The sequence below is a fragment of the Podarcis melisellensis genome (genome assembly GCF_964234715.1).
Source record: "Podarcis melisellensis genome assembly, chromosome: 5".
Taxonomy (NCBI): domain Eukaryota; kingdom Metazoa; phylum Chordata; class Lepidosauria; order Squamata; family Lacertidae; genus Podarcis; species Podarcis melisellensis.
The window spans coordinates 90,803,283-90,828,423 of record NC_138537.1 but is presented as its reverse complement, the minus strand read 5'-3'; the positions used below and the strand labels follow the sequence as shown (position 1 = coordinate 90,828,423).

At 43.5% G+C, this 25,141-nt stretch overlaps 1 protein-coding gene across 4 annotated transcripts in view; it reads left to right on the top strand.

The window, feature by feature from the left end:
* Positions 1–22,476, top strand: part of NSD2 (nuclear receptor binding SET domain protein 2) — a 73,129-nt gene extending 50,653 nt beyond the window's left edge. For 3 of the 4 annotated variants that reach the window (XM_081911698.1, XM_081911697.1, XM_081911696.1), the window contains 13 exons: positions 1,567–1,698; positions 2,243–2,366; positions 4,031–4,231; positions 5,703–5,882; positions 8,866–9,022; positions 9,235–9,440; positions 11,113–11,216; positions 12,726–12,995; positions 14,103–14,219; positions 15,889–16,030; positions 16,666–16,772; positions 19,964–20,168; positions 21,460–22,476. In XM_081911698.1, coding sequence (XP_081767824.1) covers positions 1,567–1,698; positions 2,243–2,366; positions 4,031–4,231; positions 5,703–5,882; positions 8,866–9,022; positions 9,235–9,440; positions 11,113–11,216; positions 12,726–12,995; positions 14,103–14,219; positions 15,889–16,030; positions 16,666–16,772; positions 19,964–20,168; positions 21,460–21,716 — 2,202 coding nt within the window. In that variant the 3' untranslated portion in view covers positions 21,717–22,476. Of the gene's footprint in view, positions 1–1,566; positions 1,699–2,242; positions 2,367–4,030; positions 4,232–5,702; positions 5,883–8,865; positions 9,023–9,234; positions 9,441–11,112; positions 11,217–12,725; positions 12,996–14,102; positions 14,220–15,888; positions 16,235–16,665; positions 16,773–19,963; positions 20,169–21,459 lie in introns of those variants that run through there. The other variant, XR_014168473.1, reaches the window with a different exon arrangement.
* Positions 22,477–25,141: the final 2,665 nt, after the last annotated feature.

Genomic DNA, 25,141 nt, shown 5'->3' with positions numbered 1-25,141 from the left:
TGTCCTCACTCTGAGAGAAAGCTCTTTGTAATCTCTGAAAGCCGTATTCTGAACTCTCTATCAGTTTCTACACTTGCATGTTGGAATCACATTGTATATGGAGCCAGGTTGTAAGTTTTAAACACATTTAGCTAAATTTCATGATCTCAAATTTAACTGTCTGGATTTATGTTGTAGCATTTATTTCTCCCGAGCACCATCAACTGACTCTTAATACTTCTTTGGCTTCCCCTCTCACTTCCCATTTCCTTGTTACCTTGGCTCAGAACCAGATTCTATCGTGGTCCACTGATATTTCACTGGATATTGTTCTGTGCTGTTGGCAGAGATTCTGAAACCCTGCTAAATCTACAAGGGGATTTTTTGCAGAACCCCAGAGCTGTCACCTTCAACAGACAGGCTCCTCTTGGAACTTTTCTGTCTTCCAGTTTCTAGTTTCTAACCTTTAAAGCCCTATACGGCCTAGGACCCTTGTACCTATGGGACCGCCTCTCCTGGTATGTCCCACAGAGGAACTTACGGTCTTCAAATAAAAACATCTTGAAGGTCCCAGGCCACAGAGAGGCTAGGTTGGCCTCAACTAGAGCCTGGGCTTTTTCGGCTGTGGCTCCAATCTGGTGGAATGCTCTGTCACAAGAGACTAGGGCCCTGCGGGACTTGACATCTTTCTGCAGCGCCTGCAAGACGGAGCTGTTCTGCCAGGCCTTTGGTCGGGGTTCAGTCTGACTCCTCTTCCCTTTCATAAGAACTTTCATGAAAGTGGCCTCCCAATTTTTCTCACAGGTCCATATAAGTTCAGCACAAACAGTTGGGCCTGGTGAGCATTTAAGGTCCGCAACCCTAATCTGCGGGTTGCCATCTGATTGGATTTTATTCTGATCCTGATCTGATTTGAGGATGTATTTTAATTGATTGTCTGATTTTATGTTAATGTGTTATACATTTGATGTTAGCCGCTCTGAACCCGGCTTCGGCTGGGGAGGGTGGGATATAAATAAAATTTTTTATTATTATTATTATTATTATTATTATTATTATTATTATTAACAGTAATGATGGATTGAATCCAAGAATAGGTTTTTCCTGCTCCATTCTAAGTACCCTTAGACAGCCTATCCACTAGGAAGCACCCATGTCAGAATAGGAAACATTTCACTCACTGAGTATTTGACAGGTGTTCCATTGAAATGTCATAAATGCTTTTTCTTTGTAGGACCATTTCCCTTTTGCTTATAGTAGAGCCTATTCGATAACAGTGGGCCACGCACACTCATACTTGCAGTGGTCTTCTGTCACAAAAAAAAGGAGTTTGTTGAATGAGAATGTAAGAAAGTTTGGGCAGGATTCACCTAACACACCCCATCAGAGGAAGCCCTGTACCGGGACTTGCACTTTCCCCTCTCTAATGCCCCCTGACTGGATCTGGGAAAGTTGGGGGAACCCTTAAAACAGCGTGGGGGGCAGGGAGGGGAGAGGGGATTGTTGCATCTGGCAAGCTACAGCGCTTGCACAAACAGTTTGGAAGAATGTGACATTGAATTCCTCCTTTTATTTATTCTCCTCTAGATTTCAGACAGTCAAGGAGACGAGAGATCAGAGTCTCCTTATGAAAGTGCAGACGAAGGTCTTGCAGAAGCCTCTCTGTCGTACAAAAAGTCTGATCGTGGAGGAGCAACAAGGAAAGAATATGTTTGTCAGGTAAGGGAGACATTTTGTTTGAGTAGGTGACAAGTTGCAGTACAGTCGTACCTTGGAAGTCAAACAGCTTAGTTCCTGAATGTTTTGCCTCCCAAACGTCGCAAACCTGGAAGTGACTGTTTGCAAACTATTTTTGGAAGCCAAACGTCCGACGCGGCTTCCGCGGCTTCCTGCAGCCAATCAGAAGCCGTGCTTTGGTTTCTGAACGTTTTGGAAGCCAAATGGACTTCCGAAATGGATTCCATTTGACTTCCGAGGTACGACTGTACTCTGAAGTGATCTCAGTAACATGCACTACACTGTAGGCATAAATAGAATTGGGCAAGATTCTAATTGCTCTCACTGAAGGATCAAAAAGGTTGTTAAATGAGTGGAAAGAAGAGTGTTTTCCTGTTCCTTTGCTCATGCATACAGGATTGAAATTGTGGAATAGAAATGTGCTTTTAAATATGTCATAAAACTGAGAAAGGTTGCTGAGAAGGACAGAAACAGTTCATTAGTATCCTGTACCCTTTTTCAACTCCTTAACTTTTTTTCCCCATAGCTCTGTGAAAAGCCTGGAGACTTGCTGCTCTGTGAAGGACGGTGTTTTGGTGCTTTTCATGCAAGATGCACCGGGTTCTCTGGAAAGACCTCGGAACACTTTATTTGCAGCGAATGCTCTTCAGGCAAGTCTTCGCTCATGCATGCCAGCAATATTTGCATATTTCGTTTGAAGAAATTGTTTAATGCCATGCTTACCTGGAGGATAAGATTTCCGTTATCAAGTTCACTCTAAGTTGTTTTTTCCCCCTCCTGCAAAAAATCTTTCTTATTTGGGATTGGGAAGGCTTTCCTCTGGTTTTTTCAGCTAATAATCTGAAGGAGCTTTGCCTTCTCTTGCAAGTTTAGGACTTGGTTGAATTGCATGGGTAATCAGGAAGAGGTTGCTCAGTAAACATTCCTTGCGGTGTTACTTTTTTCTGCTTGTGGTGCTTCTGTGATGGATTGTGTGAACCTGCCTGTGGAAATGTACAGTGGTCCCTTGGTTCTCAAACTTAATCCATTCCAGAAGTCCGTTCCAAGACCAAAGCGTTCCAAAAACAAGGCACGTTTTCCCATAGAAATTAATGCAAAATGGATTCATCCGTTCCAGACTTTTAAAAGCAACCCCTAAAACAGCAATTTCACGTGAATTTTACTATCTTAACAAGACCATTGGTCCATAAAATGAAAGCAAGAAACAATGTACTGCAGTCACACAATCAATCTGTAGTTGAACTGGGTTCCTCACAGTCACACACACACACACAGCCGCAAAAATAAAAACGCAAAATAAATAGCAAAAACAGACAGACCTCAGTGTAACTCAAAACGGAAGCGTGGCACTCAAAACGGAGCACGTTCGGCTTCCGAAAAAGGTTTGCAAACCGGAACACTTCTGGGTTTGCAGAGTTTGGGTTCCAAGTTGTTCAATTAACAAGGCGTTTGAGAATCAAGGTACCACTGTATACAGAGGCAGTGTGTCTCTGTTGTTGCTGGGAATCACAAGTGGAAAGTGCACTGTCATCTCCTGCTTGCGGACTTCCCTTTGGCCTCTGGTTGGCCACTGTGAGAACAGGACATTGGACTAGACCAGCTTTTCATGTCAATCCAGCAGGCCTCTTTTTACATTATTAGAATATCACATCTCTCTCATTCTTTTCAGGTGTTGTGTTCCTTTCTTTATTACAGTGCTAAACACATTTTCAGTTTGGGATACAAAACCTGCCTAAATCCCCTGAGACATTTTAGATGTTCTAGAATCTGAATGTACTTTTGGAAAGCTATAATTTAAGGTAGATGTTTGCCCTGATCAGGGTTACGGCCCACCCAGTCTTCTCTCATAATGGCTCTCATAGGGATTGGATACATTTGCCTTTTGGGGGGGGTGTCAGAAAGTGCATGTACATGTTATATATAATATTGGGAATGTTTTTATCTGTAAGAAATTGAGCCCTGCTTGCACATCATGGCAGGGCAATGAAATATAAGAAAACTTAAGATACAGGTAGTTTACTGATGTATAAATAGTGCATCTGCTGGAAAAATATGGTGGCTGATAAAAGGTGGAAACTCTGGCTTCCTTGATAGAGGCATTTAGGATCTTCGTCTTAAATATTCATAGGAGATGCATTAGTGAAGAAGTACATGTGAAGACTAATCAGTCATAATGTTTATTAAGTGTGGTGGCGGATTTTTAATTTAGAAACTTCAGTTTTTGGTGTTTTAATTAATTACCAGTAGAAGTAAGGTGTTTTTGTAGTCTTTAGAGTTTAAAAACATTCAACTTGTTTTTAATTATTTTTATTAGGTGTTCACACATGTTTTGTCTGTAAAGAGAAAAAATCAGTAGTGAAACGCTGTATTGTATCCCACTGCGGAAAATTCTACCATGAAGCTTGTGTGAAAAAGTTCCGCCTCACGGTGTTTGAGAACAGGGGTTTCCGATGCCCTCTCCACAGTTGTGCGAACTGTCACGTTGCTAACCCTTCAAATCCCAAAGTATCCAAAGGTATTTATTTTCAGTTACTTCCCCCACCTTACATATTTAGAGTACTGTCGCAGAGGTGATTCACACACCATGTTATCCACAGCCTAGATGCTACTGCCATTTGTCATGTGAACACTCAGCGAAAAGCATGAAGAGCTTCCATGCCAGCAGCAGAAGCTCTCAGAAATAACTAGTACTAGGATAAAATTCCATATACAGTGGAACCTCTACTTACGGATGTAATCAGTTCCAGAGGGTCGTCCATAAGTCGATCTGGGTTGCTGGTATAAGTGCCACTGTGCACAGACGCATTTGGTGGTAGCTGCTTCTGTGCGTTTGCAAATAGCAGAAGTACCATATTTTTTGCTCTATAAGACTCACTTTTTCCCTCCTAAAAAGTAAGTGGAAATTTGTGTGCATCTTATGGAGCGAATGCAGGCTGCACAGCTATCCCAGAAGCCAGAACAGCAAGAGGGATTGCTGCTTCCACTGCGCAGTGACCCCTCTTGCTGTGCTGGCTTCTGAGATTCAGAATATTTTCTTTCTTGTTTTCCTCCTCCAAAAACTAGGTGCATCCTATGGTTTCTACTTTGCAAAGCAGTACAAAACCAAGCTATCCTTGCCTTTTAATGGTCAGCGTGGAATGAGGCAAGGATAAATCTCTGAAGGGAGGCCACAAATCATTAAGTATTCAACAGAGGTGGAAGGTTAGAAGCTGTGTTAGATTTGCAAACATGCAGAAGTTGTCATATTGATTCCACCATGTGAATGACTCCTTCATTAAAATCAATAAGACTTGGATTTTAAACTCTTATTTCTTATAGTTATGCTCAATATAGATACCCGTTTTACTTTACTGCCTTATGCACTATAAGACCTTTTAGAGCAGAAATTGCCCAGTTCCTTAAACTTGTTGAATTTTTAGGGCAAGTCTCATACATTTTGCATTAATTCTGTTAACAGAGAAATTTGCAAGGTTAGCACTGAGAGTTGATGCAAACGAAACGCTAGACAACGTATAACATTCATTCCACATTCACCCTGATACGCACCACATAAAGTTTTGCCACACTTCTGTTTTGCATCAGTTTGCTGACACTGAGGAATACCTCTGCACCCAGATCCTACTTCAGCTACAGTACCCTAAAGCCCAGACCTTAGTGCTTGCTTGCTGATACGGTTGTCTTAGAGTGGGGCCTTGAAATCACTGTGTCAGAGCAGCCTTACTCGCCAAAAGGCTGCTCATCTTTTAGTTGGGGTAGACTTGGGAGCAGGGAAGGCAAAGGAGGTTCTTGCTTTTGCTCATTCAGTGCAGATCAGTGCAAATTAAGATTGAGTGCTGTCCGAGTGCAGTGGGTCTGCATCGTAAGATTTCCCATGCGAACCGTGGCCATTGGCAATGAAATTTCCCATTGATTCCCCAACGTTTTCCGTCAATCTTCTTAAAGGGCGATGCACGTGTATTATTATTATTATTTTTTGTTTCCGCCAGGCAAAATGGTGCGTTGCGTCCGCTGCCCTGTGGCTTACCATGCTGGAGACGGTTGCGTTGCTGCAGGGTGCTCCGTGATCACTTCCAGCAGCATAGTTTGCACCAATCACTTCATTGCCACTAAAGGGAAGAGTCATCACGCGCATGTCAATGTAAGCTGGTGCTTTGTATGCTCGAAAGGTAAATAAAGGAGTGTCTTTATTTTTTTTCTTATAAAAGTAACGGGCATTTAAATTTCACTGTTTTGAAAAGATTATTACCGCATTTTTCGCTCTATAGGACGCACCTTTTCCCCTTCAAAAATTAAGGGGAAATGTGTGTGCGTCCTATGGAGCAAATGCAGGCTCCTTGGCTTCAGCGATAGCAACGCGAAGCCTCAAAAGCGCAGAGGGAGCGCTCCCTCCGCGCTCCGGAGGCTTCGCGTTGCTTTCGCTGAAGCCTTCAGAGCGAGAGGGGTCGGTGCGCACCAACCCCTCTCCAGGCTTCAGGGATAGCCACCTGAAGCCTTCGGAGCGCAGCACAAGTTCCTGCTGCGCTCCGCAGGCTTCGGGTTCCTTTTGCTGAAGCCTTCAGCGAAAGGAACCCGAAGCCTTTGGAGCACAGCGCGACTTCCTGTTGTGCTCCAAAGGCTTCAGGTTCCTTTTGCTGAAGCCGGGAGAGCAAGACTCCCGGCTTCAGGAGAGAGGGAGAGCTGTGAAGCGCCCCTTCAGCCAAGCGGGAGGAGAAATGGAAGGGGCTCCGTTTCTCCTCCCGCTTCGCTGAAGGGGCGCTGAGCAGAGAGGGGGAGCTTTTTTTCTTCTTGTTCTCCCCCTCTAAAACAAGGTGCATCCTATGGTCGGGTGCGTCCTATAGTGCCAAAAGTACGGTATATACCGTATTTTTCGCTCTATAGGACGCATTTTCCCCTCCAAAAATTAAGGAGAAATGTGTGTGCGTCCTATGGAACGAATGCAGGCTCCTTGGCTTCAGCGATAGCAATGCGAAGCCTCCAAAGTGCAGAGGGAGCACTCCCTCCACGCTCTGGAGGCTTCGCGTTGCTTTCGCTGAAGCCTGGAGAGTGCAGCACTGAACTCGCACTGCGCTCTGAAGGCTTCAGGTTCCTTTTGCTGAAGCCGGGAGAGCAAGACTCTCCTTTCTTCAGCAGAGAGGGAGAGCTGCGCAGCGCCCCTTCAGCGAAGCGGGGGGAGAAATGGAAGGGGCTCCGTTTCTCCTACCGCTTCGCTGAAGGGGCACTGAGCAGAGAGGGAATTTTTTTTTTCTTGTTCTCTCCCTCTAAAACAAGGTGCATCCTATGGTCGGGTGCGTCCTATAGTGCCAAAAGTACGGTATATAAAATCTATTACTGCAGTAAGTTTTCTTTCCTTAAAGTTTGCTTATTCTATTTAAACAGCTTCCTTTGCCATTCCAAAATGTGTGTTGTTGTGAGGGCGCATGCGGGGGGAGACCGCATTTAGAACCCAGGAATTTGCATGTTCTTGCATTGCAGGGGGTTGGTCACCCTAGATCAGGCACATCCAACTGGTAGATCGCCATCTACCGGTAGATCCCCGGCTCATCCTGGTAGATGGCGGGACCCTTATCGATCATGGGATTAAATAAAGTTTACCAAAAGTTAACAAATAAAAGCTGAAGAACTCTGGGCGGTCCTACCCCGGAAAAGCTCAGCAACTCTGGGTTCAACAACTCTGGGCAATCCACCCACCCCACCCACGCTCCTCCTCCCTCCAATGACAATGTGTAGATCACTGCCAGTTTTTTTACACTGAGAGTAGATCGCAGTCTTTTGGGAGCCGGACTTGCCTGCACAAGGTGAAACTTTGGGTTCCTTCCAACTCTACAATTCTATGTCTAAATGTATCAGTGTGTGGAGCACTTGCAGTAAGGCCCACAGACACATGTCCTTTTATTACAGTTTTATTGAGGTTAGAAAGGGCATAATATATCCTCTTAGAAGGTGGTTTTGTCCTCAGTCTTTGCCATAGATTCTATAGAGTCCCTCCTCAGTACTGGACAGTTAAGAAAACACCTGCCCATTGTCATGTGCACCAGGGTATATATATATATTTTTAAAAGATATTTATTAAAGTTTCAAAAATTATATAAAAGACAAAACAAAACAACAATACAAACAAACACAAACAAAAACAAGTATAATTTCAATCCCTTATTTTCTTGTAACTTACTTCCCCGACTTCCTCATACCTCCCCTTTCTGTATTCCAATTTCTAATTATTAATTCAGCAAATCCTCTCCCTTATTTTTCATTTAATTTTTAGCCTTTCTTTTCTTTTACTTAACCATTACAGCTGGAAACCACATAATTTCTAAACCAACGTCATTCTAACATTCATTAATTTTACCATGTGCACCAGGGTATATGGCCTGGTTTATGCCTGTATGGGTGACTGTCTTAGAACCACATCTAAGCTACATTGAGATATAAGGCTCCCTCAGGTGTCTTAGAATCGTTAGTTTTAGCTTATCATTTTTACGTAATTTCTTTCACCGAGGTTGTGAATTTGTACAGAAATCCTTCGCGTCCTGTAATTGGTTGGTTGACCATAATAAACGCATGGTTAAAAATGCAAGCAACAAGGTTTGAGGATTGTTATTATTATTATTATTATTATTATTATTATTATTATTATTATTACCCCACCCATCTGGCTGAGTTTCCCCAGCCACTCTGGGTGGCTCCCAACAGAGTAGTAATAATAATAATAATAAATGCGATCAAACATTAAAAACACGTATTGGTGACAAATACATAAAGGTTTATGGAACCTGCCTCTTTCCACAGACAAAAATGCATTTGTAAGAAATAGAACCATTGCTGCGACTGACCAGTTTTATTGGCAGCTCTTGCCTGCCTGCCACTGCCATGTGGCCCTTGGAATGTTCCCCATGAAGAGCTGTAGCCCCCCAGGCTAGAAAAGGTGCTCCACCCCCACCCAACCCGGATTAGAAGTGGAACCTGTTCTGAACAAAGTTGCATTGCCTGTGAAGGATCACATTCACCGTTTGGAGACATCCAGGAGGCCAGGTGTTCAGGCAGATTACTGCATGTTGTCCCAGGCTCCCTTTCTCCTCCCGTTAGGTGACTTGTGCTGCCGACCATTCAGCAAGTACATTGCTATTTAAATGTGGGTTTCTTTTCCTGCAGGGGGAAGCCTTTTGTGTTGTGAATCTTGCCCTGCAGCGTTTCACCCAGATTGTTTAAACATTGAAATGCCGGATGGAAGCTGGTACTGTAACGACTGCAAAGCAGGAAAGAAAATCCATTTTCAGGATATTATTTGGGTCAAACTGGGAAACTACAGGTTTGGACTTCTAAAAATAGAATGACTATTTGAAGTGGCCTTTATTTTTATTAATGCACGCTTGTATCCCACCCTTTCCTTGAGCAGCTTAAGGCAGGGGGAATTCCTGTACGAGCCCATTATTCATGACAGGGCTGAGATTCAATAACCTTTTATTGGTTTTCTTCAGAGAGAACAAGGTTCTCAAATTCTCCCTTCTTCTTTTGGGGTAGGTGGTGGCCTGCAGAAGTCTGCCATCCGAAAAACGTTCCTCCAAATATCCAGAAAATGAAGCACGAGATTGGAGAGTTTCCTGTGTTTTTCTTTGGCTCTAAAGACTATTACTGGACGCACCAGGCTCGTGTGTTTCCCTATATGGAAGGAGACAGGGGAAGTCGGTACCAGGGAATTAAAGGAATTGGAAAAGTCTTCAAAAATGGTATGGCTATTTAATCATTTAGCTAAAAACAGAGTACAGTCGTACCTTGGTTCTCAAACGAAATCTGGTTCCAAAATGTTTGAAAACCGAGGTACAGCTTCTCATTGGTTGCAAGAGCTTCTTGCACTCAGCGGAAGCCGTGTCACATGTTTGGGTTCCGAAAAATGTTCAAAAACGGAGGCATTTACTTCCTGGCTTTTTGGCATTCGAGAACTGAAACGTACGACAACAGGTGTTCAGGAACCAAGGTTCTACAGTACCATAGGTTCTGGGGACCTGGGTGCCCAAGCACCCACAAAATTCCCCATGAAGGGGCCAGGTACCCACAAATTTCTGTGCCAGGGTCTTGCACCATGATTGCAGAGCCAAGCTGGCACTCCTGCAGAGTACTGTAATACAATGCGATAGTACCATTTTTAAAATAAAACACCACTGCACTTCAGCCACGAACTGCAATGCTATAAATGGATTGAGGCTGCATTGGTCAGCTTTCAACTCACTTTGTTTCTGCTTGCATTGCATTTGAAGAAGCTTGTTAACTTGCTTTTCACCCAAGGAAATGGGTATATTTATTTTAGAAATGGTATTAACAGGGGTTATCTTTTTTTAAAAAAAGAACTTAACTGCAACTGTGGCCTTCAGCCAGATCCAGCAGCAGAGAAACAAGAATGAGCAGAGATGATCGGAAGATGCTTTGAGAGAGCCAGTGTAGTGGTTAAGAGCTGTAGTCTCGTAATCTGGGGAACCGGGTTCGATTCCCCGCTCCTCCACATGCAGCTGCTGGGTGACCTTGGGCTAATCACACTTCTCTGAAGTCTCTCAGCCCCACTCACCTCACAGAGTGTTTGTTGTGGGGGAGGAAGGGAAAGGAGAATGTTAGCCGCTTTGAGACTCCTTAAAGGGAGTGAAAGGCGGGATATCAAATCCAAACTCTTCTTCTTCTTCTGAAACGCTATATTCCCCAGAAACCTCTGGGTCTTTAGTGTCACACAGTGGCTAGGTGACCTTAGTCCAGCCACTCTATTTTCAAGCCTCTGTATCTGTAATATAGTGATTACTCACCTGCTTTACAAGCTTGTAAGGGTTACTGAGATAATGTATGTAATGCAATTTGAATAATTGAAAGCACTGTAAACACTAAGGATGCCAGAAATTGTCTGAAGGTGCAGGTCCCTACTGCCAGACTAATATCTTGTCTTTCAAGCAGTTAAATGATGTGTTTACGGTCACTGTACGGAGAAGTCTCTCACTGTGGTTCATTTGTATGTTCTGTTTACTCATTTCAAGTATTAGATTTTACTATTACGTTGTATGTTTTTAGGCTGCGTTGTTAACTGCTGTAGGAACTCTAGAAGGTGTGGTGCGATAATGGGCAAATACATAAATATATTACATAAAAGAGTCTTGGGCATTGGTTTTCCACTTCCTAAAAGTCCTCATAGTGGAGTTTCTTTAATTTGAAACCTTGATGTGACATTGATGTCAACCCCAAAGATAATATGAAGTGCTGCTGGATCAAACAATTGAGGTACAAATATCCAAGCACTTCCCTCAAATCCTGTGAGTGGGCATGTTCATAATCTGCCTGCGCATTATACGTTGGAGGGTAGGGTATGTTCATGTGGATAAAATATTTGTTCCTACAATTCATGCAAATAGTTTATTTTTAAAGCTTTGCAAGAAGCTGAAGCCCGCTTCCGAGAGATAAAGTTCCAACGGGAAGCCAAAGAAACGCAGGAAAATGAGCGCAAACCTCCCCCTTACAAACACATCAAGGTAAGGTGCTGTTCATTTGATCCACCCTGGAAGCTTAGTTCACCTGTTCTTTAGGACAGGATCCTAACATGCAGCCCATTGCTGTGTCCCAAGACCTTTTGAACTGGGTCCAATGGATGTTCCCCTGGGCAACGTTTTTCAAGCCCTTGTTGTTCACAGTTGACCTGAATACGGCACTTTGAAGAGCCTTGCATCAGTCATAAGGTTGAATAAATAAAAGGCAGTTCTTCGGTTCCCTTATCTGTCTAGTCTGGGAAGACAACAAGTTCATAGATAAATTGAGGGTTTTAATCTCATTGGAATATTAGAGAAGAATATATAAACCTGTTGGTAGTTAAAATCCACATTTGGACGGAGGTGGAACAAACCAAATCCTTACCCAAAACAATATTGTTCTTGAGGAATGGTTTCTCTCCTGCTATTTAAAAAGGAAAAGAATAAATAAAGTGATGTTGTCAGTAGTAGATATGTCTAGGATAGTGAAATAAAAAAATTATTACCGCACTGCCTGGGAATTGGGGGTGGGGAATAGATGTGATTTTTATATGATTAGTTAATCTGTGAGTTTTAGGGTTGTTCACACACCCAACTGAGGGCTCTAATCTGTCCCTCACCTGGGGCAGGGCCTCACCTTGACCTGAATGAGTTTGTGTCAGAGGGATGCTAATTCTTAATTATGGTTTATTTGGTCCATCTTGATTCCACATGCTATCTGGCATCTAAATGTAGGCAAAGATTGCTGCCTGTCCCTCAGGAACCATTGTCCTGAGTTGGGTGACATTAACTTCAAAAGCATCCACGCTGGTTCTGGTTGTAACTGTCACACCAAATTGGACAAAGTCATGTCAAACTGGGTGGAAATATCTTCAGCGGCATATAAATCAGCACAGTTTGGACACTTAAAGCGAAGCCACGCCAAAGTCATGTTTCAGTCGGCCATCTTGATTCAAAATGGCACCAAACATAAAGACTGCTGGTTCTCCCTCCAGGATCCTTGTGCTGAGCCAAGGGACAATATTTTCAGTGGCATCTGAATTGGTGTGTGTTGGAACTATCAAGCCAAACTGAGAGACGGTATCTTCATAGCTGGCCAAATTGGTGCAGGTTGGGTTCATTATGCCAAAAGGGGGCTATGATATCTTCAGAGGCATCCAGACTGGCACCGTTTGAATCGGGCAAAGTCACATTTCAGACCTACAGGCTAATTTGAACTGGTAGCCAGCACCCCAACACAAATGAAAAGTTCTTCTCCCACCTGAGGAACATTCATGCCAAGTTTGAAATTTAAACACTTTAGTCCTGTCACACCAAAAATCAGGCAAAGTCATATTTCAGAGCGCCATGTTGATTGACGATTGCCTGAAATGGATTTGACTGCTGCTTCTAAGATTAGTTGCGGGGGGTGGGGGTGAATTTTAGAGATTAAATGAGTTGGAATATAGATTGCCTTTTTGAGAAATAATAGCCAATAACTGCCTCATTGTTGTTGTTTTTTAATATTTTATTCAGGTAAATAAGCCTTTTGGAAAAGTTCAGATTTACACTGCTGACATTTCTGAGATTCCCAAATGCAATTGCAAACCCTCTGATGAGAACCCCTGTGGTTTAGATTCAGAGTGTCTAAATCGGATGCTAATGTATGAATGCCACCCCCAAGTTTGTCCGGCCGGAGAGCGCTGCCAAAACCAGTGTTTTACCAAGCGCCAGTATCCTGAAACGAAGATCATCAAGACTGATGGCAAAGGATGGGGCTTGGTTGCAAAGAGAGACATTAAAAAGGTATGCGTTAAATGAGTTGGGTCCATTCATGGGAGCATCTTGTGATGCTTCACTTTGGAACAAGAAGAATTCTTCCCAGTACAGGTAGCATTGGGTTCTCTATTTTGCTTCCTCTAGGGCCACCTTCCCAAACTAGTGCCCCTCAGATATCTTGGACTCCATCCATGGGTTGACCTGAGTTGTGATACAGAACATCTAGGGGACACGAGGTCTAGAAAGGATTATCTAAGAGCATCAGTGGTTGGCCATAGGCCCCAAAATGGGCTTTTTCTGTGGTAACTCCCTGTTTATGGAATGTTCATCTGGTGCCATTAAACACCTTTAGGAGCCAGGTGAAAACATGCCTCTTCAACCCAGCCTTTGACTGGTTTTTAATGTGTTTGGGGCAGGGGAGTTAATTGGTTTGGTTTGTTCTTGTTTTTTTCTTACGTATTGTGTTTGTATCTTGCATTTTTATTTTACAAATCAATGAAATGTATGGGAGCAAAGATGGGGTAAGGAAAGAGAATGGGGCATAAAAAGGGAGATGAGGAGATGGAATAGACGAGGTATGGATAAGACTCATTTGATTAATTTATTTTCAAAAAGACCATACATGATTTTGTTCTTTTCTGTTAAGTTTTATGCTGCACTTTACATTTTGGTTTTGTACGATTCTTATTTTGATACGTTATTATATATTATTATTGGATGGCATGCTGTTAAAAGGTAAAGGTACCCCTGCCCGTACGGGCCAGTCTTGACAGACTCTGGGGTTGTGCGCCCATCTCACTTAAGAGGCCAGGGGCCAGCGCTGTCCGGAGACACTTCCGGGTCACGTGGCCAGTGTGACATCGCTGCTCTGGCGAGCCAGAGCCGCACACGGAAACGCCGTTTACCTTCCCGCTGGTAAGCGGTCCCTATTTATCTACTTGCACCCGGAGGTGCTTTCGAAGTGCTAGGTTGGCAGGCGCTGGGACCGAGCAGCGGGAGCGCACCCCGTCGCAGGGATTCGAACCGCCGACCTTTCGATCGGCAAGTCCTAGGCACTGAGGCTTTAACCCACAGCGCCACCTGCGTCCCTGGCATGCTGTTAATAAATAATAAATAAAATTATCTAATCCTCAGGGTGAGTTTGTGAATGAGTACGTTGGTGAGTTAATTGATGAAGAGGAATGCATGGCAAGAATCAAGTTTGCTCAGGAAAACGATATCACCCACTTTTATATGCTTACTATCGATAAGGTACAGTATTTTAAACTGTCTTGGTTTGAATCTCATGGTTGACCTAGATAAAAGAAATAACACAACTACCCTAAACCATTGTGATCAGTGTCAGCAAGGCCATTTGTCAAAAGCTGCCTCAGGGTGCTTCTAAAACAGGAGTTTGTTGTGGAATTGGTGCTGCTCTTGTACACAAGCTATTCTCAAGGGTTCCCCCCCCCCCTTATTTTTCTTATGTATTTTGTGTTTTTTTAGTATTGCAATTTTATGTTGTTTTTTAAAAAATAATACTGAATTTCCATTTTAACACTCCAATAAAAACCACATTAAAACATTCCAAATTATAACACAATTTTAAAAAGCCAAGTATCAATGCCAAATCATGTCTTTTGGGTGTTTTCCCAGGCTCTGAAGTTTGGGGAACTCATGTTGTTAACTGCCCTGAGATCTATGGGTGTAATGCAGTATACTACAGTGGTGCCTCTGGTTACGAACTTAATTCGTTCTGGAGGTCCGTTCTTAACCTGAAACTGTTCTTAACCTGACGTACCACTAATGGGGTCTCCCGCTGCCACACAATATCTGTTCTCATCCTGAGGTCAAGTTCTTAACCTGAGGTACTACTTCCAGGTTAGCGGAGTCAGTAACCTGAAGTGTTTGTAACCCGAGGTACCACTGTACTAATACTACTAATACTTCTCTTTGGTCCTCACCTGAGCAGAACCTCCTATTATGTGACATCTAGCCCAAATGATATGAGTGAGTGTATCTATTGCAGCCAGTTGCTTCATGCACCCTTGTCCAGAGACCGCTGACGTAGCAGCTTACCTGAGGGTGTCAAGCTGTTTTGCAGGGGTGCCTGCCTCTTAAGCTACACCAGGGGTCAGGAAGGGGGCTGGTCCACTGTCCCTCAGACCTTGTGGGGGGCCGGACTATATTGAGGGGGGGATGAACGAATTCCTATGCCCCACAAATAACCCAGAGATGCATTTTAAATAAAAGCACACATTCTACTCATGTAAAAACACGCTGATTCCTGGACCGTCCGTGGGCCGTATTGAGAAGGTGATTGGGCCAGATCCGGCCCCTGGGCCTTAGTTTGCCTACCCATGGACTACAGCAATGCAGGATCTGAGCCACCTAGCAAAGAGACTTTAAATGTCTACAGAGTAGATCTCCTAATATCCCCGATATTCTAGTGTTTCCTTTAATACATGTGAACTAACACACGCCATCATTATAATTCTTCCTGCCAAATTCTCAGACCCTCCACCCCCCAAACAAAGCAATAGATTGACTGCATTTTCATCTCCTGCTCTGTATAATTTTGAACGTTGTAGTTTACAGGATTCAAAAACTATTAGTATACCATTCTTACATTTATCTTTTAAGAATTTAATATTCAGTTAAGCTATGCTGATTTTAGTTACGTGAAAGATACACAAATCAAGACTTCTTTTGAAAGATGCTTCCAGTGGTGCTGTTCCTGTCTCTTTCTATAATCTGGGAAGATTCGGTAAATGTAGTACAGTTACAACTAGGGATACGTTGGGAGTTTGCCTGCCTATTTTAGAACTGTGTTGGCGTGAAGAGTTACAAGTTCAACTCGACATGTATGATTAGCTCTGCCGGAGCAACACTTGCTTTGCCGTTAAACCAAATCCCATCTGGTTCTATTCCCGACTTTTAGGACCGCATAATTGACGCCGGACCCAAAGGAAATTATTCCCGGTTTATGAACCACAGCTGCCAACCAAATTGTGAGACTCTGAAATGGACAGTACACGGCGACACTCGTGTAGGACTGTTTGCTGTGTGTAGTATCCCGGCAGGTACATACGAACGTTAGGACGGCAGAATCGTTTTCCGCAGCTCAGAGCCTTGTGTAAAAACTGTCCTCTGTAGTGTTCACAGGCTTCTTAATTTACTCCAGTGCCGGGACCAGTTCCGCATGTGTGGTGGACCTGCCTCGGTCACCAGAAGTGCACAGGGGATCCTGTTTCCCACAGCAGATCAAGCTTTGCTTTGGAACCGACGTAAATCACTTGCATGCCTTTTGATCTCACCTCTCTCTCTCTGAATAGAACTTTTACAGTATACAAAATAATATTTCCTATGAAATCAGTCACTGTTTCCCAGAAACCGAGATAAAAAACTAAGGTCTTTTTAGCTGTACGTTCACAACTTTCCTAAAATGTAAGGATGTGAAACTTGAAAATGTAAACATCAATATGATATGGCACTGGGTCACAAACAGGAGAAACAGGCAAGAGAAGAAAGAATAGGTTGAAATACAATGTTAAAATCCTAATAACCATTGCATGGTTGTTCTTGCCTTTTGTTTATCTTTAGTTCCCCTTTCCGTCTCTTATACTGTAGTGGCTTCTATATTGTCATGGGAGGGGGGTTTCCAGTGGAAAAGGTGTGAAGTTGCAGTGAAAAATCTATTTTCTTTTTTCTTACTCAGGGACAGAATTGACTTTTAATTACAATCTTGACTGTCTGGGCAATGAAAAAACAGTGTGTAAATGCGGTGCTCCAAACTGTAGTGGCTTTCTTGGAGACAGACCAAAGGTATGTATTATTTGTTGTTGTTGTTAAATACCGTATTTTTCGCTCTATAAGATGCACCAGACCATAAGACGCACCTAGTTTTTGGAGGAGGAAAACAAGAAAAAAAAATATTCTGAATCTCGGAAGCCAGAACAGCAAGAGGGATCGCTGCACAGTGAAAGCAGCAATCCCTCTTGCTGTTCTGGCTTCTGGGATAGCTGCGCAGCCTGCATTCGCTCCATAAGACGCACACACATTTCCCCTTACTTTTTAGGAGGGGAAAAGTGAGTCTTATAGAGCAAAAAATACGGTATATACGCTGCCCTTCATACGAAGATGACAGGGCAGTTTACAACATGCAGAGTGAATAAAGAATACAATGCATTCATGTTTTCACTTAGTTTCTATTTCACCCAGCCCAAGTTCTTAGGGTGACATATATGATATGTGGAAATTGGTGCTCAGCTACGGCCAACACTCCCTACCCGAGTTCTTCTTAAGAATCTAGGTTCCTCGGTCAGTGAAAATAAAAGAGAGACCAACCGGGCAAAACCCAAAGCAAAGCAGGCTGTTAAGCCTTTTATCGTTTTTATTTGTCGCAACAAAGCTTCAACCTCTCTAAAGGCAACGAGAAACCCAAGACAGGCTGTTCTGTCTGTTAAAGGTTTACACTTGGTGTGAAACAGCAAGAAGTCCCACCCACGAAAATGGGGAATTGAAGATACGCCACCAAATTAGGACGGTTTACTGTGGGTCAGGGAGGTCCAATTATATAATGTGTCAATCAAAGCATCTGGAATTGGCAAGTCTTGGACCTTTTCAGACAGAATTTACATCTGGTGACATTACATACAGGCGACATTTAGAGCAGTCGACATGATCGGTACGTACTAGACAGCAGATAGTTTGGGCAAACATAGCCATACACCGTCGAAGGAACTCCGCCCAAATGCTTCTCCTGGAAGCTGCAGCCTGCATGCCTCTCCCTCAGGGAGGATTTGATTTAAATCACTAGTTAATAAGACTTGGTTTAAATTTTTAATTTTTTTACAGAAAGACTCATTCTTGCTGGAATAATCTTAATATTTACAACCAGAGGAAGGTTTCATTTTTGGAAGAATAAATTTTCAGAGTAGTTTTTACACTTATATCAAAAATTGCTGATTTGTTTATACTATTAGAAATACATAGACAGATAATTATGAAACTATTGTGAGGCTTAATAAGTTAACTGTTTATATTTGGACAACTTTTTGCGGTACTTTATTGGAAGGAGAAAAATAATCATTTCCTTCATAGCAATTTAAACAATTTATTTAACTAAAGCAATAATGTTGTAGCATATGTATCCATGTTTGTTAACTGATGTGGTTAAACTTTTTTTGTGGGGTTTTTTTTTAACAAAAAACTTAAGACTGAGTTTTAGCACACATGCAAAACTTAAAACAAAACCTTATTTCCTGATGAATAGCCTCTGGACTATAATGTAACTTAAATAGAAAACTTATCTTTAGAAATACTTTTCCTCCAAAAGCATTTTAAAAACCCGATTAAACTCCATTAAAAAAAAAAATCATTGATTTTTATCCACTCTGCTCTCCTTCCATGAGTGAGCTTATGATAGGTGGCAGTTGTTCACCGGGTGCTTTTTCTGTCTTTCCCCTGGTAGTCCGTTTCTGCTTTCTGTGACCTTACCTGGTGGTTCTTAGATGCCAATTTGGCCTGGCTGATCCCTACCAGTCCTTGGGAGGGCTAGTATGGAAACCAGCATTTTCTAAGTCCAAGCTGCTTAGAGAAGGTGGGAAATCTTCAGCCCCCCTCATGGACACCCTGTCACATGTCAGTGGTGGGCAGGGCAAAAGGAGCGTCTCCACCCGCATCGTTCTGCCTGGACACAAAGGTCCAGTGCCGAGGTATCTTCCAGCGGTTTCCTCGCTGCGAGAAGCCAAGTTACAGGGAACCAGGCACAGGGCCTTTTTGGTAGTGGCACCCGCCCTGTGGAACACCCTCCCACCAGATGTCAAAGAGAAGAACTACCACCAGACTTTTAGAAGACATCTGAAGGCAGCCCTGTTTAGGGAAGTTTTTAATGTTTAACAGACCACTGAATTTTAATACTTTGTTGGAAGCTGCCCAGGGTGGCAGGGGAAACCCAGCCAGATGGGCGGGGTATAAATAATAAATTATTATTATTATTATTATTATTATTATTATTATTATTAAAAGGGGGCAGGCAAGCAAAATGTATTACCACAGTTCAAGAACGTAGCCTGTCTGGGCAAAGACACTTGAGGTCGCAGAGCAGGGCTCAGGGGGGACTGGGCTGAAGAGAGCATGAAACTCAGCACAGAGTGACCTGCATTTGGGTCCCTGGGCCTGAGAGTCCCCATCCTTGGCTGAGCATTTTATATGCCATCAGATTTAGCAGTTACCTTGAAGGTCTGGTCTTGTAAATTCATTCCAGCCTACCTGCGGCCAAAGGCAAGCTGCCACATTTCCCGCAAACTTCAGAATGCCCTGCGCTGATCACATTGCCACATTTGCCCACCTCATTCGCAGGACCCTATTGTTATTTAGCCTCCAGTTCAAGAAAATAATATGAGCCCGCTGGACTGGACCAGTAGCCCACCTAAATGCTTATTGGAAAACCTGCAAGCTGGGCAGGAGCCCCCTGCCCACCTGAGATGCCCAACAGCTGCCATTAAAAAGCATACTACCACCAACGTGGATCTGGAACAGAAGCATCATGGCTGGTAGCTGCTGGTAGCCTCCATGAATTTGTCTAATCCTCTTTTGAAGCCATCCAAGTTGGTGGCCGTCACTGGCTCCCACAAGAGCACATTCCAGTCTTCCAATATTTAGTTTTGCCAGAGGTCCATGAGTTCAAGTGTTACAAGAGAAAAACTTCACTGTGGCCACTTCCTCCATGCATTATTTTATAAACTTTTGCCAGCCAAGTCACTTCTTCCTCATCTAGTTTGTCAAACGCTGCTCAGAAATATAAAATATTTGAGAAAAGCAGCTGAACTGCTACAGCAGCCCAGTGTTTAGCGGCTGTGGTTTGAGTCCAGCAACCTACTCCTTCTGGGGTTTCCTTTTTGCTCCAGATCTTTGCAGGCAGGTGTTCAAGGCTTGCGAGTATTGATTTCTGCAATTTCTCTTGGGAAGTTGTAACTCTACAATGCAATGTTTGCTGCTGCTTCTTTTAAAAGAATTCATCCTCTAATGCTTCGGAGGAGAAAGGAAAGAAAACCAAAAGAAGAGCAAGGAGACGCAAAACGAAGAACGAAGCAAGGAAAAAATCGGAGGATTACTGCTTCCGTTGCGGTGATGGAGGCCAGCTTGTATTATGCGACCGAAAATCTTGTACCAAGGCTTATCATCTCTCGTGCCTTGATTTGGTGAAACGCCCTTTTGGTGAGTAAAAGGGAAGGCATGACTTTATGGTCTGCTCCCCCTTGTCTTCCTTTTCAAAAGGACAAGGGGAAAGCTTAAGCAGCCTTTACTTTCACTTTTTGAAAAAACTGGCTTCTTCAACCACTACCCACCCTAGTCTGGACTTTATCGCAAACTCTGGTTGGTTTGAACAAGACACCTTCATAACACGTCGTTTAGAGTTGCTTGTATGGAAGCTGGCCAGAGTTTGTAAGCCAGCCATGATCTCTGACAAGCTGACTTCAAGGGGGACAGGGTGGTGCTGAAGATGGGGGGGGGGGGGTGGAGCAGGGGAGTCCAGGGCTCATGCCCTGCTCATACATGGCTTGCATAGGGTAAAGGGACCCCTGACCATTAGGTCCAGTCGTGGACCACTCTGGGGTTGCGGCGCTCATCTCGCTTTATTGGCCGAGGGAGCCGGTGTACAGCTTCCAGGTCATGTGGCCAGCATGACGAAGCCGCTTCTGGCGAACCAGAGCAGTGCACGGAAACGGCGTTTACCTTCCCGCCGGAGCGGTACCTATTTATCTACTTGAGCTTTGATGCGCTTTCGAACTGCTAGGTTGGCAGGAGCAGGGACCGAGCAACGGGAGCTCACCCCGTCGCGGGGATTTGAACCGCCGACCTTGTGATCAGCAAGTCCCAGGCTCTGTGGTTTAACCCACAGCGCCACATGTGTCTTTCATGTGGGTGGTAAGGGAGATTAAAAACAGAAAAGGGGTGGCAGAAAGAGGGAGAAAATGGAGCTGTGGCCCCTGGCATACCTACCCCCCCCCCCCCAAGGGAGTGTTCCACCATGGCACTGAAATGGTTTGTCCAGGATCAAGTGAATTCCTAGAACTCATAGCCCAACCATCTTTTGCCATTGCCTTTTAGGAAGTCTGAGTAGATATTATCTGCCCATGCTTTGGTGAAACACACGTATATGAATGAGAGGGGGGAGGGTTCTTTAGCGACTGCCTTACAAACTCAGAACCTGGTTCCATAACTTTTAAATCTGCAGTGGTACCTCGGGTTACACACACTTTGGTTTGCAAACTCTGCTAACCCAGAAGTAGTACCTTGGGTTGAGAACTTTGCCCCAGGATGAGAATGGAAATCACATGCCAGCGGGAGGCCCCATTAGCATCAGGTTAAGAACGGACCTCCGGAACGAATTAAGTTCGTAACCCGAGGTACCACTGTAATAGGCACTGCTGAGATGATTTGAAACAAGAATGTTCCCTTAATGCAGCCATTTCTGAACTGACTCTGTACCCTTTTCTGCTGGCAGGAAAATGGGAGTGCCCTTGGCACCACTGTGATGTTTGTGGCAAGCCTTCTGTCTCCTTCTGCCACTTCTGCCCAAACTCTTTTTGCAAGAACCATCAAGACGAGACAGTGCTTGATTCTAACTTAACTGGACAGTTGTTCTGCTCGGATCACATTGGGGAGAATTTTGCTGAAAAGAAGGCGAAGAGACCCCCTAGAAAACTGGCCGCGCTGAAGTGCAAACAAAGAAACAAATGGAAGAGGAAGGAATGTAAATAATGACGAACTGCAGTTCCTGCTGCGAACGCTGTCTTGTAGATAAGTTGTGAATAGGGTCAGGGAAGGACACGTCTTTTACATATATTCTGCAGGAATTGGGTTTGGGGCAGATCATTTTTAATCCACTGAGCCAACTGCAGCAGTGTGTTCTGTTGCTTCTGCACTGATCATGAACTGTGGCATGCAAAGTTCAGCCACTTTCAAGACAAACCAGGTTTACTCTTCAGCAATAATGACAACACTTGAACTGTTAGGAGTGAAAAACCAATTCATTCCAGAATTTCCTAGTTGGAGGTGTGTTAATTTCCAACCAATTAAGGCATATATGCATAGCTTTTTGAAATAGTAGTCACCACCCAGCAAGTGTTTAAATAGTGCTTAAGAAAGACATGATTAGCCTTTAAAGCAAAACGTTGTGCGTAGAGCTGCCTATATTACCTGCATTAAGTGAGGCATATGGACGTCGTACAGTTTAGAGGCACAGAGCTCAGTATAACCATATGCATTGAGCTTTGTCCAGAAGGATGTCTGCTTTGGATTTTATTTTTGTTTTATTGTAATATTCTGCCAAGGAACAAGAACATGATAGAAACAGGCAGCATACCACAACAGAAGCTTTGAAAGAAAGAACTATCTCCTGTTGAGTTTCAAAGAAGGAAAATGATACCGTGACCTAAGTCCACATTTAAATTGATATTAAAATCTATGCCCATTTTTTTTAGATTGTATTTGCATAATAAAAGCCTTTAAAAAAACCAAACTAATGCTCATTTTCTCTTCTTTTTAAAAGCCATGAATGGCTTCAACAGCTAAATAGTGGTGTTGTGTTTTTTTTTATCGAAGTGATAATGAAAAAGAAGTCGTTAACCAGCAGCTTCTAAAATAATACAGGTGGTATTCAAAAATTTTTTACTCAAGTAGGCCGATTGAAATTAATGGACCTAACTTAGAATAGACTCACTGAAATTAATGAACATGGCTGAGTAAAACTTACATAAGGTAAAGATACCCCTGCCCGTACGGGCCAGTCTTGACAGACTCTAGGGTTGTGCGCCCATCTCACTTAAGAGGCCAGGGGCCAGCACTGTCCGGAGACACTTCCAGGTCACGTGGCCAGCGTGACAAGCTGCATCTGGCGAGCCAGCACAGCACACGGAACACCGTTTACCTTCCCGCTAGTAAGCGGTCCCTATTTATCTACTTGCACCCGGGGGTGCTTTTGAACTGCTAGGTTGGCAGGCGCTGGGACCGAGCAATGGTAGCGCACCCCGCCGCAGGGATTCGAACCGTGACCTTTCGATCGGCAAGTCCTAGGTGCTGAGGCTTTAACCCACAGCGCCACCCGTGTCCCGTAAAACTTTACATACCACCCTAGATTTTATTCTTTGGGTTCTTTTGAGTGTGGCATTGCAGTTATATAGTTGCCCTGTGACATGAGTGAATTTATTTTCTGTTTCTCAATTAGTGTTTCTAAATTTTGTTATCAACAGTCCTTCGGCAGATGCAAACAGTTATTGCAGACAATTGGGTTCCTTTCCTGTTAACTTTTTGCCAGTTTGAATGTTGAATTCTAAAGTGAGAAAAAGATCTAGTCTGCCATCTTTAAAAAACTGGACATTTTAAAGTTTAAAACATCAAATAAAAAGTGCAGCCATTTCATGTTCATGGAATGAGCAGCCTTGGAAGGAACGAAGTTGACAGCCCATCTTGGTTCATGCCATTTGTAAACAGTGCCATAGTTTTCCCAAATCAGCATCGTTGGGAACCATTTCTTTAATGAAACTCTGTGATTCTTCTAGCAGTCAGCCATATGAATCTACTGGCAACTTTAACACAAGAAGTTTGACTGTCTCAGAGCACTGTATTCCACAGTTTCAAGCTGCCACAATTTGACATAACCCTAAATTGGCAGAATCGGAATTTGGGGCTACCACAGCTGTCTTGTCATGAACCAATAAATCTCTTGGTATTCTTTTACCGAGATCTTGAGAAATACAGAATGTTACACTGGACCTACCGTGAAGGTCCATTTTCTGCAGGGAATGGAGGAGAACCTGGAATGGTTTGTCCCGCTTGCCTGGCTAATATGCAAAGTGGATGTCACTACTTCATGTAAAAGGCTGGCTTTCCTTCCGATGCAGTTACACCAGCTGAAAAGAAAACCAGTTAAGCAGCAGCTACCAACACAAGCACAGAGAGGCCTGAGTAAAATAAGTGCCAATTAAACAAGATGGAACCGCCGCTAACATGAATATAAGCAGTAGCAATATTGTGTACCATTCACTCAAAACAGACCAAGTTGGAAAAAAGAACCATTAGATACTTTGCACATGTCATCTGTTAAACCTAATTAAATGTTAAGAATAACTGCTGTTAAGAATGTTAAGAAAATACTACTCCAATACACTACAGGCCACAATTAAAAACCAATGGGAGCAGGACATAGGGCATGGTTTAAATCATACCCAATGGTCAAGAGACTAGGGTCTAAATCACCATTCAAATCCATCTTGGCCAAAAGAACTCACCCTAAAACTTATATATAGATGATACCTAACACCATGGAAGCTGGCACAGATAAACCCAGGAACTTCATAACTGGAGAGATTGAACCGCAATAGGCACATAACATACCTCCACATGTGGGAATGGCCCCAAATCCAATCCTCCTGGATATTGGTGCTGCAGGAAATTTCCAAAATAACAAAACAGGCAATAGAAGCCCCTCCAGAACTTGCCCTATTAAATATCTTGCAGAACAACAACACACATGTACAGTACCAGGAACTCATAAGTCACTCTTGGCAGCTAGAAATATCATAACTAGACACTGGAAGGACCTTTTGGGAGTGAACCATAGACCACTGGTACCAAAACGTATGAGAAACTGCTGTGGTACCTCGAGTTAAGAACTTCATTCTGGAGGTCCGTTCTTAACCTGAAACTGTTCTTAACCTGAAGCACCACTTTAGCTAATGGGGCCTCCTGCTGCCGCCACCACGCGATTTCTGTTCTTATCCTGAAGCAAAGTTCTTAACCCGAGGTTAGCGGAGTCTGTAACCTGAAGCGTCTGTAACCCAAGGTACCACTGTACTAGAAAGGTTAACCAACCAACTCAAACTAGCATGGGGACAAGCTACGGAGGATGCCTTCACCCCAGTGTAAAAGGTAAAGGGACCCCTGACCATTAGGTCCTCCAGTCGTGGCAGACTCTGGGGTGGCAGCGCTCATCTCGCTTTATTGGCCGAGGGAGCCGGCATACAGCTTCGGGGTCATGTGGCCAGCATGACTAAGCCGCTTCTGGCGAACCAGAGCAGCGTACGAAAATGCTGTTTACCTTCCCACCTATTTATCTACTTGCACTGGTGTGCTTTCGAACTGCTAGGTTGGCAGGAGCAGGGACTGAGCAACGGGAGCTCACCCCG